The sequence below is a fragment of the Sphaerodactylus townsendi genome, linkage group LG07 (genome assembly GCF_021028975.2).
Source record: "Sphaerodactylus townsendi isolate TG3544 linkage group LG07, MPM_Stown_v2.3, whole genome shotgun sequence".
In the NCBI taxonomy this organism is placed as follows: Eukaryota; Metazoa; Chordata; class Lepidosauria; order Squamata; family Sphaerodactylidae; genus Sphaerodactylus; species Sphaerodactylus townsendi.
This window is the reverse complement of record NC_059431.1, coordinates 117796875-117813747: the sequence shown is the minus strand read 5'-3', so window position 1 is coordinate 117813747 and position 16873 is coordinate 117796875. Positions and strand designations below refer to the sequence as shown.

Below are 16873 nucleotides of genomic sequence, written 5' to 3'. Positions count from 1 at the left end.
CGGATAGCTGGAGGAGGAGTGTTCTACTGAGGGCTGTGTGGCCAGGGCACTCAAAGACCCTGGCCCAGTGTGGAGACTCCAGCCAACCATGCTGGAGGCCCGGGATACCACCAGGCAGCAAAATTGGCCTCTGCCAAGCGCAAAGGCTGAGCGGGGACATATGGCAACATACACATGAACACATAATGTTCACGTGTATCGTTGGGCGATTCCGCACATGAGTAAAATAGGTTTGACCCAGTTCCCTGGAAAGAAGGGTGAATTCAACCTAGGTCGAGCTTTCGCCATTGTTGTTCCTCTCACTGCAAACCAACTTGATCCCAGCCTCGGAGGGCTGAGTCATCCTGTGCCGCTTAAGCTGCTCCGCCTGCGATTGGTTACCGTTCTCTGACGCCATGTTCCGCTCTATCTTCACACATTACTTAAAAGTTCCGCAATGGAGGGACGAAGGTGGCGTTTTTTGATTGGCCAGCTATACGCATGCCCCAAACACTCAGCTGTGATTGGGCTGGAATGGGGACTCTGGCACCAGAGATTCCGCGACTTTACTGGAATCGAAGCCGAAGGTTCGAAGCTGGTTCCCTTGAAAAAGTAGTAGTTCCCTACTGGAGTCGGAATTTGAAGCCATTACACGGGGCTAAGCTGGCATGTAAAACCATCGCTGATCCCAGTGGTTGTGCGGAGCACTTAGGCCTAACGCGAGCTCAACGATTAGGTCGATAACGCAAGTGCGGAATCGACCGTTATTATGTTGATACACATGAAGCTGCCTTCTACTGAACCAGTAGATCCATCAAGGTCGCTATTGTCCATTCAAACTGGCAGCAGCAGTCCAGAGTTGCATGCAGAGGTCTTTCACATCACCTGCTGCCAGATCCTTTCACCCGGCCAGCAAGGCTTAACCTGGATCTTCAAGTGCCAAACAGATGCTCTACCGTTGAGCTGTAGTGCCTGGCTACGTCGGAAGAGTTGTCAGCTCATCATTGATAAAATGTGTTTTCTACCGAAGATGTATTGATTTTGGCGTTTGTGGCTTTCCAGGGTCCTTTGGGCAGAACAGGGGCTCAGCCTTAACCATAATGCAGCTTACTCACAAGGGCCATCGCATCGGGGTGTAAGTCAACCTGGTTCCCCCACTTCCACCCGAAACGCTCAGGATCCAGACTCCATTCCTAGCCCGGTAAGTTAAGTTGTGCTCATTTCGTAGACCAGCCTGTCCTGGAAAGTAAATCAGACTGAAGAGCACAAAAATATTGTGATAATCTCAGTATCTTCTCTCTTTTCGCTTAATCTTGATTTTTTTTCAGCAGAAAAGGGGCTGTTTACGTCTTTTTCTGCACATGTTCACTGTCATGATCATGGCCAGAAACCTGCTTACCCAGCAGACAAATCATGGATTATTTGATCACATGCCGTTTGCAGCAGTTCCTTTGAGCGCAACATCTGGGGAAAGGTTGCAGGAGTTGGAATGTGATTGTCCAGTTAAGAAGTCTAGCTTGCTTGTGTGAATGGCCCGAGAGTGTACACAAAGCAGTCTGATTCGGTCCTTGGAGTTTCAGTGAATTCATAGATGAAATTTCCCTTGTTCCGCTCCTGCGGGTGGACGGCTGACTATTATTCCACCTTGCGGCCTTAAGCAGGATGATGCCTCATGAGGAGGATGAAGATGCTGACTGGTGTCAGTCACATCATGTGCAAAACGGAACGATGCAGCTCGGTGGCCTGGATCCCCAAGCACTGAGTGAGGAATTCTGTTCAACCAAGAACATAGACGTCTCCTGCTCTTGCGACCCCTCTCCCGCCCGCCCCGCTGCTTCATGGCATGGTTGCCAACCTCTGTTGGAATCCAGGGGTGCTCCACATGCCAAAGGCGTGCAGGTTCCTCCAGAGAGGAATTAATGCTGTTTCTCTCGGGCCTTGGAAGTAGTCCTGTGGATCCCAGCCACCGAGTGCCAAGCTTGCTGTGTGGATTCGTGGTGTGCTTTTTCTGCCTTGCTTCTCATACATGTTTCAAGGAATTCCAAGGGGGTATTTTTTAATTTTACTGTGAGTCTTCTTATTTTTAGATGTTGTTTCCGGTGTTCATGCGTTAGCCGAAAGAAGGTTCCCCTTTCTTCAGTCTATAACAAAGAAATGTGCGATGCTGGCAGTCTGGTTTAAAATGAAGCTATAAACTTGGTTCTTGGGGACCAAGAAAGGGTGGCAGGAAGTCAGAGTGGCAAAGTTACCCCCCCCTTTTCATTCCTGCTAGACTTACCCTCTCCATTCCAGTGGGTTTTGTGGGCCTGTAATGTTAGATGGTGGCAGCAGCAGCTGTTTCTGCTCATTATCCTCTCTCTCGCTTTGTGCTGTCACATGGACCCTGGCATACGGATCTGGGAAGCGAGAGGCAGCCCTTCGGCAGTCTTCTCTGTGTCAGCTTGAAGGCTAGTGGTATCCCAGCATCAAATTTCCTTGTGGGATCGGTTGTTGAGTTTTCTGTGGTTTGTGGCGATAGTCCTGAGTAGATCTTTGTTCCTATTTTATTTGCCTCGTTTGTGTCACAGGCATCTTTTGAGGTGTCAATCACCAATTTATACACCTCAGTCCAGTAAGAAGGGAAAGAAACAGACTTCTCTCTGCGATACACCTCTAAAAATGCCAGCCACAGATTCAGATGAAACGTTAGGAACAAGATCTGCCAGACCACGCAGCCACACAGCCCGGAAAACCCGCAAATGTGCCGCTAGAATCCAGCCGCATGCCGCTAGAACAATCCTTGTGGACTCTTCTCCCTTTAAATGAAAATAAGCCAGGATATCTTGCATCAACAAGAGGCACTGAAAGCCAACTGGAGCACTCTGCCCGTCAGTGGAACCGAAGTTGAGTGTGTGCTCCCCCCCCCCCCCCCCCCGGCCGCGTACAGTTGGGTGAACTGATGATGTCCGTGTGCATATACTTAATTGTGGAAGCTGGGAAAGACAGGGAGAATAACACTGCTTGTTACTTTTGTTTTACTCTTCTCTCTTTTTCCCTTCTTTGTGGCCTTGCTTTTGTCTTGTTTTTTTTAAAAAGCATCTCAATGAGCTGCCATCTCAGCAGAAAACCAGGCACAGAATAGACCCCGATGCCATTCCTAGCCCAGTAAGTGCAGAGTCTCTGTTGTCTGCTCTCGTGTGCATGCTGGTGCCTCTCTCTCTCTGTGTCTGCCTGCCAAGGAACCTTTCCCCTCTAACTTCCCTGCCTTCTTGGTGTTAGTCCTTCAGCATCTCCCCCCCACTACCCCGAACTCACAACATTCTGCCAAACAGGATAAAACACTTGGAGCTTTAAGTCCTCTTTCCATCACAAATCGAGGGGCAATAGAAACTTGGCATTGGAAGAGGTCGATCATGAAGTGGTGTCTTCCTTTCCTAAAATCTACTCACTTCTACAAGAGTTCTGTTTTTGTCAGCCTTATAGTATGAACTATGAATAGGGTTTTGGTGTAAACTACTATGGATTATTTCCAGGCCAGTTTCTAAAACGAATGACTGTTTTATTAAGCAAATCACTAAAATGAATTGAAAATCTGTAGCATTTAATGTACATTTTGCATATACATGTCTGTATACAGAAAGCATGTAAAAAATGTGTTGTTTTGAGCAAAAGTCCTCTTAAACATATCTTATACTTATAATACATTAATATCAGGTTTTTAAAAATACTTTAAAATCATTGGACTGTAATTTTCAAAGTGAGACATCCAAAACAGGTTTACCTCGCAAGAACTCTATTGAAGTATTCCATTATACAACAAGCTATTGAATCTTGTGGCGGTTGGATTAAAAAACCCAGGATGCTTTGGCTTCTGGTAGACCTGTGAATGTCACTTGCCTAGTGCCCCTGCGTTGGTGTGTCTTAGGAACAGGCTGGAAGTTGAGTCCCCATAATCACGAGGGATCCATACTGAATTGCTACCTCCTGCTTCGGTTCTTATTGGAGACAGGAAGGTTTCTTCTTATGACCTTGGTGCCCAGCCTTCGCGCTGGCCTGATTCAGATCATAGTGTGCGGGTGCGACTGGTCTTGCCTTGGGAGCATGCAAGGAAGATAACAGACCTCATGGAGAGGGAGAATGAAGTTTCCAGTAGCAGATGGGAAGTAGGACGCCATGCTGGTATTCACATGCAGTTACCTTGCAACGGAAGAATTTGCAAGGCAGACTATAACAGTGGTAGGCGAATCCTTGGCATCTCCAGATGTTAGCAGGACTACAATTCCCATCAGCCCTTGCGCAGCACGCTGCCCATTATTACTGGCAAAATGACAAATTAAAACGGCATGATCCATCTGAGGTGCCAAAGGTTCGCCACCACTGCACTATAACCTTTTCCATACTCTTTCTTTCTTTGCAAAAGTTGCCATCAAAGGGTGGGGCTTTAGCAGCCTAGCTCCCTAAAACATTGCAGGGGCACCTGGAACTTGTTTGGTTTTGAAGGCAAAGGAACTGGAAGCAGAAGTCTGAGTCCCAGAAGTCTGTGGCTGCTCCTTTTGGTTATAGACTCATGTATTGTGGCTCACTTCTGTGGTTGGTATTTAGTGCTTTCTACATTCTCGATAGTGGGCAGGACTTCAAAGGCGATGTCAGTCTGGGTAATCTTAGTCTATGCTTGACAGGACAGAAAGTGAGACCCAGAAAGAGAGGGTAGACTACTTGGCAAATGTATTCAGAGATGTGTTCCGTCTACCTGAGAGAGAGGAACTGCAGAGTTGTACTGTTCTGATCTGTGTTCAACAGAGCATGGAGCCTTTTTTCTGGGCCTCTGTTTTTGCAGAATGCAGCTTGGCCAAGTGCACAGGCAACAAATATTGGCTAAGGCGATTTTGGGCCCGGTTTTAGACTAGTGGGCCTCTTGTCTGCAAGCGCAGACTTTGTCATGGCAGTTGCTTCACTGTATTTGAGTAGGTTGCTGTTTTCTTCCACATCTGGCACTTGCAAATGAATATAAATGCAAAACCATTTAGTGACCGACTGTAAATCCTGTTGGCAGCAGCTTAGTTTGTAAGATGTACAGGTCAGGTTTTTTGAAAGCTATTTCCACATGTTGCTAACTTTCTGCCTCTTGTTCCATAGATCCAAGTAATTGAAGATGACAGGAATAATCGTGGATCAGAGCCATTCATCACAGGAGTCCGTGGGCAAGTCCCACCCCTTGTCACTACCAATTTCCTGGTCAAAGATCAAGGTATAATAATGTTAATGAAGGCAAAGATGAGTGAGCTAAAAAGGAAACAGAGTTGTTCCTTAGCATAGACACAGTCCTCTGGTGCTTCTCAGAACGCCAGATTGTATGCTCAGAAGTCCTCTGAATTCTTCCTGTTTGTAAAGATACTCACCCATCCCTCCATCTTGTGCCAGCACCAGAGTTGCCAAGGGAATGAGTTGCTAGACCCAAGTGGGTTCCCTAACTCAGGGTCACACTTTGGGGGGCGAATCTAATTTTCATTTGGTCGCCTAAGACCATCGGAAAACACACATTTCCGATGGTCTCAGGAAACGAGACACAAATAATTTTATGGTTGGGGGTCACCACAACATGAGGAACTGTATTAAAGGGTTGCGGCATTAGGATGGTTGAGAACCGCTGAGTTAGACGGAGGTTTCTTAAAAATGTGTGTCTGTGTGAGACCACCATGTCGGAGCCTCTGTTCCCTTAACTTGGAAAACCAATTGTAGGAAGCACCAAAAAGAGTTCTAGAACATTAGAAGTGAACTGGTTTGTTATGGTGTGAACTCGTAAGAGGTGCCAGTTGTTTGCCTGGCTCAGACGCTCATTTTGTAATCTGAGTATATGTTTTCTGACTTGACATGGGGGCTGGCAAAGATGTATGGCAAGCCTAATACAAAAGCAAGCCTATAAAATGGCTGAGTGTTTGTAAGGCCGGGAAGAGTGCTGCGAGGGATGCCAACCTGATGTGCACAGGGAGGGAGGTCGGGAGTCCCCCAAACCTCCCCCGCAAAATGGTGGGTGTTGAGTGAGTCCCACTATTCAGCTGTGTATTCCACCCTGCCTGTAATTTCTTTATTCATTTGTTTGTTTGTGCTCTTGTTTCCCGCCTATCACTGAAGTCTCTGGTTAGAGTACAGTTGTAAAACAATCTTCAGATCGTAGTAAAATCTACTTTAAAACCATCACTATCCCCCACCCTAACCCTCCTCAAAATACATGACCCTCCCCCATAATGTCCCCCCAGCACACTTCAAAAAACTGGACATCAGTAGAGTGCCGGTGTGGGGATGGCAGGGAAGTGAGTCGAGCAGGGAAGTATAGGGATGGAGGCACCATCCGGGGGGCAGGGGGATCACCCATATGCCTGAGGGGCAGACAGGGGCATGGCAGCGGTGCAGGGCGCACACGTGCCCCGGGCTCAGTTTCCCCTTGCTCCGCCCCTGCCTGGCTGCCCCTGTGTGACGGGACAACAGCTCTGCTGGTTCTGGTGGGTTTTCTGGGCTGTGTGGCCATGGTGTGGTGGATCTTTCTTTCTTTCTTTCTTTCTTTCTTTCTTTCTTTCTTTCTTTCTTTCTTTCTTTCTTTCTTTCTTTCTTTCTTTCTTTCTTTCTTTCTTTCTTTCTTTCTTTCTTTCTTTCTTTCTTTCTTTCTTTCTCTCTCTCTCTCTCTCTCTCTCTCCCTCTCTCTCCCCCCCTCCCACCCACCCACCCACTTATTAAATTTCTGCCCCTCCCCTGAAGGGGCTCAGGGCATCTACAAAATTTAAAACGAACAATAAAACATATAATTAAAACAGATAAATAATTGATAAAATACTCAGCTCTGATGGCAACTTATTAAAACCCTTCATATCCCCCACCCCCGGGAGGCCAAGATGTTATTCCAGCTGGCTCTCAGGGAGAGCCTGGCAGAATAGCTCCATTTTGCAATGGAAACTACTTAGATCCCACAGGGCCCTAATCTCAGACTGGAGCATATTCCACCAGGCAGGGCCAGGACTGAAAAGGCCCTGGCCTTTGTTGAGGCCAGCCGGATGGTTTTTGGGCCAGGGATTTCCAGGAGGTTCCTCTCCGAAGGACGGAGGGGTCTACCAGGGCAATATGGAGAGAGGCCGTCCCTTAATGCATTTTGTTTGGGATCTGACCGTTTCTTCCCATGTGGCACACTCAAACATTAAGTTTACTGTTCTACATGTCCAATCAGATTTTGAATTAAGGGTGCTTCTATTTCCTGCTGCTTGGGGGACATATCCAGGACTGCAGGAGTTAACTGCCATCATAGCAAAACACCAGTAGAAGCCCTAACTCTGGAGCTGTTTCCCCAGTTTTTCCTTTCTGCATACCTCAAGAGTTTGGGTTTTTTTAAACCCTGAACCCAGGCTCAACAGCACCAGGAAGCCTTACATCTCTTCAGAACTGGACATCCTGGCCTTGGTCTTTCCTGTGTGGATGAACAGAGCTTTGATTTGTAAAGTGATGCACATAGGGGCAAAAAATCCAAACTTCACATACACGCTACAGGAGTCTATCAGTCACAGAAAAGTGCAGAGAAGGGCAACGAGGATGATTGAGGGACTGGAGCACCTTCCTTATGAGGAGAGGCTACAGCGTTTGGGACTCTTTAGTTTGGAGAGGAGATGTCTGAGGGGGGATATGACTGAAGTCTATAAAATTATGCATGGGATAGAAAATGTTGACAGAGAGAAATTTTTCTCTCTTTCTCACAATACTAGAACCAGGGGGCATACATTGAAAATGCTGGGGGGAAGAATTAGGACTAATAAAAGGAAACACTTCTTCACGCAACGTGTGATTGGTGTTTGGAATATGCTGCCACAGGAGGTGGTGATGACCACTAACCTGGATAGCTTTAAAAGGGGCTTGGACAGATTTATGGAGGAGAAGTCGATCTATGGCTACCAATCTTGATCCTCCTTGATCTGAGGTTGCAAATGCCTTAGCAGACCAGGTGCTCAGGAACAGCAGCAGCAGAAGGCCATTGCTTTCACCTCCTGCACGTGAGCTCCCCAAGGCACCTGGTGGGCCACTGCGAGTAGCAGAGTGCTGGACTAGATGGACTCTGGTCTGATCCAGCAGGCTCGTTCTTATGTTCTTATGATTTCTTCCCCTGCTCTTTTCCAGGTAACACAAGTCCTCGCTACATAAGATGTACATCCTATAATATTCCATGTACCTCAGATATGGCCAAGCAATCCCAGGTTCCTCTTGCTGCAGTCATAAAACCTTTGGCTACTTTGCCTTCAGAAGAGGTAAGGTTGATAATTGAATTCGGTGTGAATGTCTGAGCATGGGCCACTCCACTGAGTTCTCTGTTCATTTACAACATAAAACTTTGGTCAGCTGTGGTTGATACACCAGCTTCAGATCCTAGTTTAAGGTATCAGTCAATGCTGTTGATTCAGATGCTTGGTCAGCTGTGGTTAGTTGAATTAATCAGTGGTTTCATGTTTTGTCTGAACTGACCCGTAGTCTTGGTTGTGGATTCATATCATACACTCTTTTGGATGTTCTGGTCTCTATGCCTATTAAAGGTTAATAAAGATAAAGATAAAGATGTTCTGGTCTGTTCAGCCGTGCCGTAGTGGTGTAGTGGTTAAGAGCATGTGTACTCTAATCTCGAGGAACTGGGTTTGATTTCCCATTCTGCCGCCTGAGCTGTGGAGGTTTATCTGGGGAATTCAGATTAGCCTGTGTGCTCCAACACACGCCAGCTGGGTGACCTTGGGCTAGTCACAGCTCTTCTGAGCTCTCTCAGCTCCACCTACCTCACAGGGTGTTTGTTGTGAGGGGGGAAGGGAAAGGGAGTTTGTAAGCCCCTTTGAGTCTCCTTGCAGGAGAGAAAAGGGGGATATAAATCCAACTGTTCTTCTCCTTCAACAGCATCACCCTCATTCATTCATTCCCCAGAGAAAAGATGACGGAAGCAGTGCTTGTCAGAGCAAGCCTGGATTGGAGGCTTTTTGTAGGATGCATCCGGGTGTCACAGACAAACCATAGTTAATGCATCATTATTTCTGATGAGCCTGTCCCTCTTTTCAGAGGGAAAGCCAGAAACTGGACACAACTTCTGCCGCTCTCTCAGTTTACGGCCTTATAGTAATCCTAAACTCAACTCGGTCATGGAGTACCACGCTCTTGTCTAAGTGCTGAGCTTGTTGCAAATGCTGTTGGCGCAGCTCTTTTTCGGAATCTGATAAATTTCCCCAGAGCTTCACTTAAAGCCTCGCTACATGCAGCTTTCTTGGAATTCAGCAAGTGTTTCTTCCACTGTCCAGAGTCTCAGCCGGCAGCTGCACCTTAGCACCTGTTGAAGGAAACAGAACACTTCAAATCAGTTAATGTCTGTGACCAAAAGTTTCAGGAGTGCCGTCTTCCTTGAGTGGGATTAATGCAACAGTTGCAAGCTTGGGAGGGGAGATTTCCCAAGGGAGGAATTTCCTTCGCTTGTTGTGCCCCCGTCCTCCCCCCCAGGAGAACAGCGGTGGTGGTTGCTGTGTTGTGCTACAGCCATGCAGAGAAGGCCTTGTCAATTGGATGACATGGACTGTCGAAGAAAGCACCGAAGGCCTGCTGGGAGAAGGAGGAGGAAGGCATAGCCTCAGTCCCCGTTCTCTTTTTCTTTTCTCTTTCTTCCATTCCAGGCCCCTCCTTTTTTGGTAGACCACGGAGAATCGGGTCCTATCCGCTGCAATAGGTGCAAAGCCTACATGTGCCCCTTTATGCAGTTCATTGAGGGTGGACGGAGGTTCCAGTGCGCTTTCTGCAGCTGTGTCACCGAGGGTGAGTGTTTTTCCTTCCCGGAGGCCGTCGGGGAGACTGAGGGATGCAGGCTGCCTTGCTTCAGCTTCGAAGGCGACTCACTGGTGACCACCCCTAGCCCAGAATTTAAGGCAGATATGGTAATTAACATAACTGCCACCACCCCGAGGTGGTTCACCACTGCTAAGTCAATTGCTGCTGTTGCCTAAAGAGCTTTGAATTCTGGACTGACAGTTGAGATGGCTAAAGAGCCAGCATGGTGTAGTGTGGTGTAGTGGTTAAGAGCAGGTGCACTCTAATCTGGAGAACTGGGTTTGATTCCCTGCTCCGCCACTTGAACTGTGGAGGCTTATCTGGGGAATTCAGATTAGCCTGTACACTTCAACATACTCCAGCTGGGTGACCTTGGGCTAGTCACAGTTCTTCTGAGCTCTCTCCGCCCCACCTACCTGACAGGGTCTTTGTTGTGAGTGGGGAAGGGAAAGGAGTTTGTAAGCCCCTTTGAGTCCCCTTACAGGAGAGAAAGGGGGGATATCAATCCAAACTCTTCTTCTTCTTCTAAAACAGCTGTTTTTCGCACTTGGTGTTTGCATCTTGCAATGCTTGTGCTTCTTGTTCATATGTGTTTCTTGCTGAGTACAAGGTTACCCTATGGGTTCACTTACATATGCCAACATAACAGTATGCTTGCAATTATCGGTTGACTGCCAGGACAACTTGCTTGAAGGAAGGAGCTGCAGACGCACAGCTGTCCCAGAGCCGAGCAGGATCCAGAAAGGAGTCATACCTTTCCTGGAGTGTCTCTGCAGCCTGCCATTCCCTTGGCTGGGTAATCATGTTTGGTGGTAAGAAAGAGCTCAGTGTGCTTTTTCCTCCCTTCTGCAGTGCCAGCTCACTACTTCCAGCACCTGGATCACACTGGCAGGCGAGTGGATTACTATGACCGGCCTGAGTTATCACTGGGGTCGTATGAGTTCTTGGCCACTGTTGACTATTGCAAGGTATGACTTCTCTCAAGTCCAAGAAAAGTATACGCCTGCCTTTCCCCCAGCACTCAGATAGGCAGAGAAGAATGTATCAACAACAACATTGGTGTGGTCGAGGGCGCCTGAAGACAACAAGGCAGCAGGTCTTCCTGGTCACATGGGGGACCAATTTTGCGCCTCCCATGTGACCAGGTTAGTGGCGCTTGGGGACAGAGGGTACCCCTCATCCTTAGGCAAATACGCCACTGATTTCAGATCACTGTGTCTCAGAAGTTCCATCTGTAGCCCTCTTATGACATAGCAAACATAGGTATTGGGGCAAGGTAACATGAGCTGTGGCCCTGGAGTGTCATTGTGTTATAATTGTAGTGCATGTATATGTGTGTTAGTAATAACATTAATCCCACGCAGAGGAGAGCCTTGGCTACTGCAAGATGTAATGTGCTGCCATCAGCTCTCCTGGAGGGAAGATTCAAGAATATGGAACGTTCTAAAAGAGTTTGTTCATGTGATCTGATTACGGTTGAAACACTTGGCCATTCTCTGTTTGTATGCCCTAAATCAGGGGTCTTCAAACTATGGCCCTCCAGATGTTCATGGACTACAATTCCCATCAGCCCCTGCCAGCATGGCCAAGTGGTAAGGAGCTGATAGAGGGAATTCTAATTCTAATGAACATCTGGAATACCATAGTCCCTGAACCTATACATCTAATAAGATACGCATGAAATACATGAATTCCATTTTCTTGCAATGTTCTCAGTGGCAAGAGTGTTATAAGATACCCAATCTCCTGAACAGCTCTGATGTGCTCTTTTGTGAAACTGTTGCAAATTTTATACTGGAAATTAGTAATTTTAACTGTATTTCTTAAACTTCGTTTTGTTTTAAAATATTGTCCTGTTTTGTATGCCAATAAAGGCTTGTGTGTGTTAGTAATAACGCTCTTTGCTACCTTTTCCTGCAGAATAACAAATTTCCCAACCCTCCTGCCTTTATTTTCATGATTGATGTGTCGTACAATGCAGTGAGGAGTGGTTTGGTAAGACTGGTATGCGAAGAGTTGAAGACTCTCCTGGATTACCTGCCCAGGTAAGATGAAATGGTTGCTCCTGAAAGGAAGTGATTCAAAGCAGTGGGTTGGATCCAGGTGAGGATCCAGTGGAGCAGATCTTTCCTCCCTCTGCCATTCTTCTGAAGCCAATTGATTCCCCCGCCCAAGTGCTGCTTGGGGGGGCGGGGGTGACCTGCAGAAATGACATGAGAAGCAAATTGGGGGCAGGTCCTGTAGCTGAAAGGGTGGGAAAAATGGTGGCAGAAAATTTAGTCTGGATCCAAAACATGAGATCGATGCACACTTCTAAAGAGACCTTGATTGTGAGGGCTATATTTGGCCATTTCATTATCTGTTAGAAATGTCAGATCTGTGCTAGTTACAGAATTCCTTCAGGATCCTTCTGGAGGCCTGATGCAAGTCATTCCCAACCCCAACCCCCTCTTTTCCTACAGGGAAGGAAACATGGAAGAATCAGCCATCCGGGTGGGCTTTGTCACTTACAACAAAGTTCTGCACTTCTACAATGTGAAAAGCTCCCTAGCCCAGCCTCAGATGATGGTTGTGTCCGACGTAGCAGATATGTTTGTGCCTCTGCTTGATGGCTTCTTGGTGAATGTAAATGAGTCTCGCACAGTTTTCACCAGGTAAGTAGAAAATGACTGTGGCACATTGAGTTGCTTCACTGGTTTGTCCCAATAGGCTAGCTGAGTCCTTGAAGTAGTTTTTCTCCATGATACTTAAAACTAAGTGGGAAGCCAGTGTTAAAATCCTAGAGGAAATGTGTGAGAAAAAAATGAATATAATAACTTGTGAAGGATAGAGGGATGCAGGGGGGAATTAGGGGGGGGTCTGCACCTGTTGGTTGGATGTTTCTGCCTGTGTTGTACAGCTTTCTGGGCACTTGACAGGAAGGAGTCTAGAAGCGGGACTGTAAAAGTTTCCTGGAAATGTAGGATCTCTCAGCTGCATCCTTTTGAAACCATTCAAGATAGTAAAAGGGGCTGGTTAGCTCTAACTGTAAGAAGAGGCTTTCTTTATAGATGGTGAAGTCCAAAGTGCCCCCCCAAATCTTGCTTCTGTTGAAGCCTCCAAGTGATTAAAACACCAATAGAAGAGGAGGCAGAGATTTACTTTTCAGTGGCTTGGAGAGGAATTGGTCACTCTTAAGTGACCTGTCCTTCAGTTCTCTAAAGGTCACCGTTGGGTTAAGCAGCGGCAGCTTCAGTACGCAAGCACCCGTGATAGGCCAGACCAGGGGTCTGCAAACTATGGCTCTCCAAATGTTCATGGATTACAGTTCCCATCAGCCCCTGCCAGCAACATGCTGGCAGGGGCTGATGGAATTATGGATTCATGAACTTTATGAGCTGAGAGAAGCCATGGTTAAAGACACCCCTAGACAGATGAAAGGAGATACTGCTTTATTCAGAGGTGAGTAAATTGTGGAATTACTGGCTGTGGGTGAGGTTAGGGTATTGAAAGGGGGATTAAATAGGTTCATGAAGGAGAGACCCACTGGGGATCACTAGCCATGGTGAACAGCTAGATTTCAGTCCAGTGGCATGTTAGAGACCAACGAGATTGCAATACGGACTTTTGAGAGAGAAAGCTTCCTTTGTCGACTTTGACTCTCATGCCCCCCCCAAATCTTGCTCATGGGCTAGAAACCAGCTGTTGGTTGGCTCTCTCTCGGTGCGCAAGACGCAATGCTGGACTGGAGGGATCACTGGTCTGATCTAGCAGGTTGCTTCTGTTCAGTTCTTTACTTGCAGACGTCGTATTTGCCTTTTGACTACCGTGCTTTTGCTCACAGCTTGCTGGACCAAATCCCCGAAATGTTTGCCGATACAAGAGAAACCGAAACCGTGTTTGGTCCAGTGATTCAGGCTGGCATGGAGGCTCTAAAGGTTTGTGTTGCCTGTTGGTTGAAGTGGACCCTTTCCGTGTTCTGTCATTCTGCTTTGCTGTCCTGTGTCTGACATTCTTCCTTTTGTCTTTGTGCTTATGGGCAAATGTGTCTGTGGCACGGCAGCGGAGGTTCGAATGGGTTCAAGATTTTTTTTTTGAAAGCATGCATGAAGTGGAACTTGCGGGCCATTGAGATTCGCAGGGGAACATCATAGGCCTGTTGTACCACTTGGGGTTTGCGACCTCTGCCACCTTTTGTTAATTTTTGCTGTGCTTGTGCATCTGCTGTTGAAACGTTGCTGTGCACTATGCTGACATAGGCAGAAAATATTTATTTATTTATTTATTTATTTTATTTTATTTATTACATTTATATACCGCCCTCCCCCGAAGGGCTCAGGGCGGTGAACATGAATATACAAATAGAGCACAAAATAAAATCAATAAATCTCAGATCCTTAAATAAATCATAGTAAATGGCTCTATAGCCTTTGAATCATTGTATTAATATCAAATACAATAAATAATACAATAAGAGGCGACCTACTAACCAATCCCCTAAAAGAGGGGAGGGACGGCAGGATCCACAGATGTTAACAAGGGGTTAACATGAGAGTTTTTTGGATTTATATCTCCCCTTTCTCTCCTGCAGGAGACTCAAAGGGGCTTACAGTCTCCTTGCCCTTCCCCCCTCACAACAAACACCCTGGGAGGTGGGTGGGGCTGAGAGAGCGCTGAAAAGCTGTGACTAGCCCAAGGTCACCCAGCTGGCGTGTGTGGGAGTGTACAGGCTAATCTGAATTCCCCAGTTAAGCCTCCACAGCTCAAGCAGCAGAGCGGGGAATCAAACCCGGTTCCTCCAGATTAGATACACGAGCTCTTAACCTCCTGCTTAAAAGTCTGAGGGGTTACATTGGCTGAGATCGTCTTGGGATGCTTTGTAGGTGTTAATGGCAGATGGTCAGGGTTCTAGTCCTTGGTTGACTTTTGGAAGTCTCTCGTCACACCGTGCCAATTTGGAAAGCACTCTCAACCATAGGCTGGCACTTTGACAAGCCTCCTTGAGCAAGGAACAAAAACGGTGCGAGTGCAACATTACAAGCAGGGGAAGAAAGACGGAATGCGTTGTTTCATGTTAAATGAAGAATCTGACCAGGGTTTATGCACACAAATGGAAATATGATACTGTATAGATGTGCATATATGCATATCTTGTTGTAATATTGTTATATACCCTGGTTTCCCCGAATATAAGACATCCCCTGAAAATAAGACGTAGTAGAGGTTTTGCTGAAGTCCGAAATATAAGGCATCCCCCTAAAGTAAGACGTAGCAAAGTTTTTGTTTGGAAGCATGCCCGACGAACAGAACACAGAAAAATAAGACATCCCCTGAAAATAAGACATAGCGCATCTTTGGGAGCAAAAATTAATGTAAGACACTGTCTTCTTTTCGGGGAAACACGGTAGTATTTTAGCACTGTATTCACGTATGTTTGGCTAGATTCATGCATGATTTTTGCACATTAACACTGAGTAAATAATTGAGCGGCAGAGTGCAACGCGTTCCATTTGTCTTCCCCAAGCCTCCTTGAGTTCCAAGCAAAGTGGAGTTTCGCCTTGTAGACCAGAAAAGGCCGTGTGGGCTTCTGGAACTGCTGGCAGGTGCAGGTTGCAGCTTCTAAACATCCGCTGCTGTGAGCATTTCCCTATTCCTTGCTCCTTTTGCTGGCTGGAAGCTCTTCCCAGGGAATACGCTGTGGGTTAGATCCTTTCAGCTGTTGTCTCACCAGTTTTTTACTCACTTTTGTCCACATTTCCTGACAAACAGGGCCCCCCCCCCTTCTTCTGCTGGCAGAAAAGCTGGTAGGCTCCTACTGAGCTGCTTCCGTGAACGTGCCAAGCCCTAGGAAGATTATTATAGGCAGAGTACTCCTAGGAGACTGTCCTCATAGTTGTTGACCATTACCCTAAATATTCTGAGAGAGCTGCATTCTTCCTACCTGACCTGACAGGTCTCTCCTGTTGTGAGTCGATGCTGCAGAGATGACAGCTTCTGGCGGCAGCCATCTTGACGGGGCTTTAGTCCTGCACCTGCCACTCTTGGAAAGGAGGCCTGAAGTGTTGTTGCTTCTTAAAATGCCTTCGTACAAAAAGTGCAAAAGAGAACAGTTGAGAGTCTTTGAGAGTCCCGCCGCAATCACGTTTGCGTTTGCTTCTGCCTACTCTCTTGCAGGCAGCTGAGTGTTCAGGCAAGCTCTTCATATTTCACACATCACTGCCAATTGCAGAGGCGCCAGGGAAGCTAAAGAACAGAGATGACAAGAAGCTGATCAACACAGATAAAGAAAAGGTAATGGATCACTGTTGCTCTTTAAGGTTCTGTGACAGAACTTACCTGGCCCAGTACAGGTTCTTGTTTCTGCTTTAACCTTCCCCTTCCTTCTTTTCCTCCGTCTGTTTGGAAGCGCTGCCATATTCTGCCCACACTTTTTACCAAATACAGTGGAACCTTGGTTTTCATTGCCCTTGGTTTTCATCTTTTGGTTTTCATCGATTTTTTCAGTGGAAAATTTGTCTCGGTTTTCATCGATTTGCAGTAAGGTGCAGGGGTTTGTGGAGAAAAATCACCCGGACAAAGCTGTTACAGGCCGTGTCTGCAACTTGTTTAATGACACTGTCTTGCCCCATTTCAGACAAATCTTAAAGAGGCATCAAAAACAGACCTCTTTGGGCAGCTTTCTGGTGCGACATTGGTCCACTGGCTCTGAAGCTGGTCCTAGTGTTATTGTTTGTTACTGTTTTCAGCATCAAACACTATGTTTATTCACCAAAAATGTGTTTTTGGTATGTTTTTTTGAAGTGCCTAGAACGGATTAATTGGATTGAGATTGATTCCTATGGAAAAGTTTGCCTTGGTTTTCATCGGTTTCGGTTTTCGTCGATTCTTTTCAGATGGATTACCAACGAAAACCGAGGTTCCACTGTACCTTATTTTCCCTTTCAATAACTGATCAGCGTTCTTGGCAGCACGGAAGCATTCTGGCCTGCAGTTCTGGGCTGGCTCTAGCCCAGTGATGGTGAACCTTTTCAAGACCAAGTGCCCAAACTGCAACCCAAAACCCACTTATTTATTGCAAAGTGCCAACATGGCAGTTTAACCTGAACACTGA

The 16873-nt window shown here is 46.7% G+C and overlaps 1 protein-coding gene across 1 annotated transcript in view; it reads left to right on the top strand.

Annotated features, from left to right (window-relative positions):
* Positions 1-16873, top strand: part of SEC24C (SEC24 homolog C, COPII coat complex component) — a 53877-nt gene that overhangs the window by 21278 nt on the left and 15726 nt on the right. Inside the window, 11 exon segments of the mRNA XM_048503095.1 lie at positions 1042-1068; positions 1071-1180; positions 3055-3123; positions 5095-5206; positions 8113-8240; positions 9633-9771; positions 10636-10751; positions 11704-11828; positions 12246-12437; positions 13607-13700; positions 15937-16053. Of these exon segments, the coding sequence (XP_048359052.1) occupies positions 1042-1068; positions 1071-1180; positions 3055-3123; positions 5095-5206; positions 8113-8240; positions 9633-9771; positions 10636-10751; positions 11704-11828; positions 12246-12437; positions 13607-13700; positions 15937-16053 (1229 nt within the window).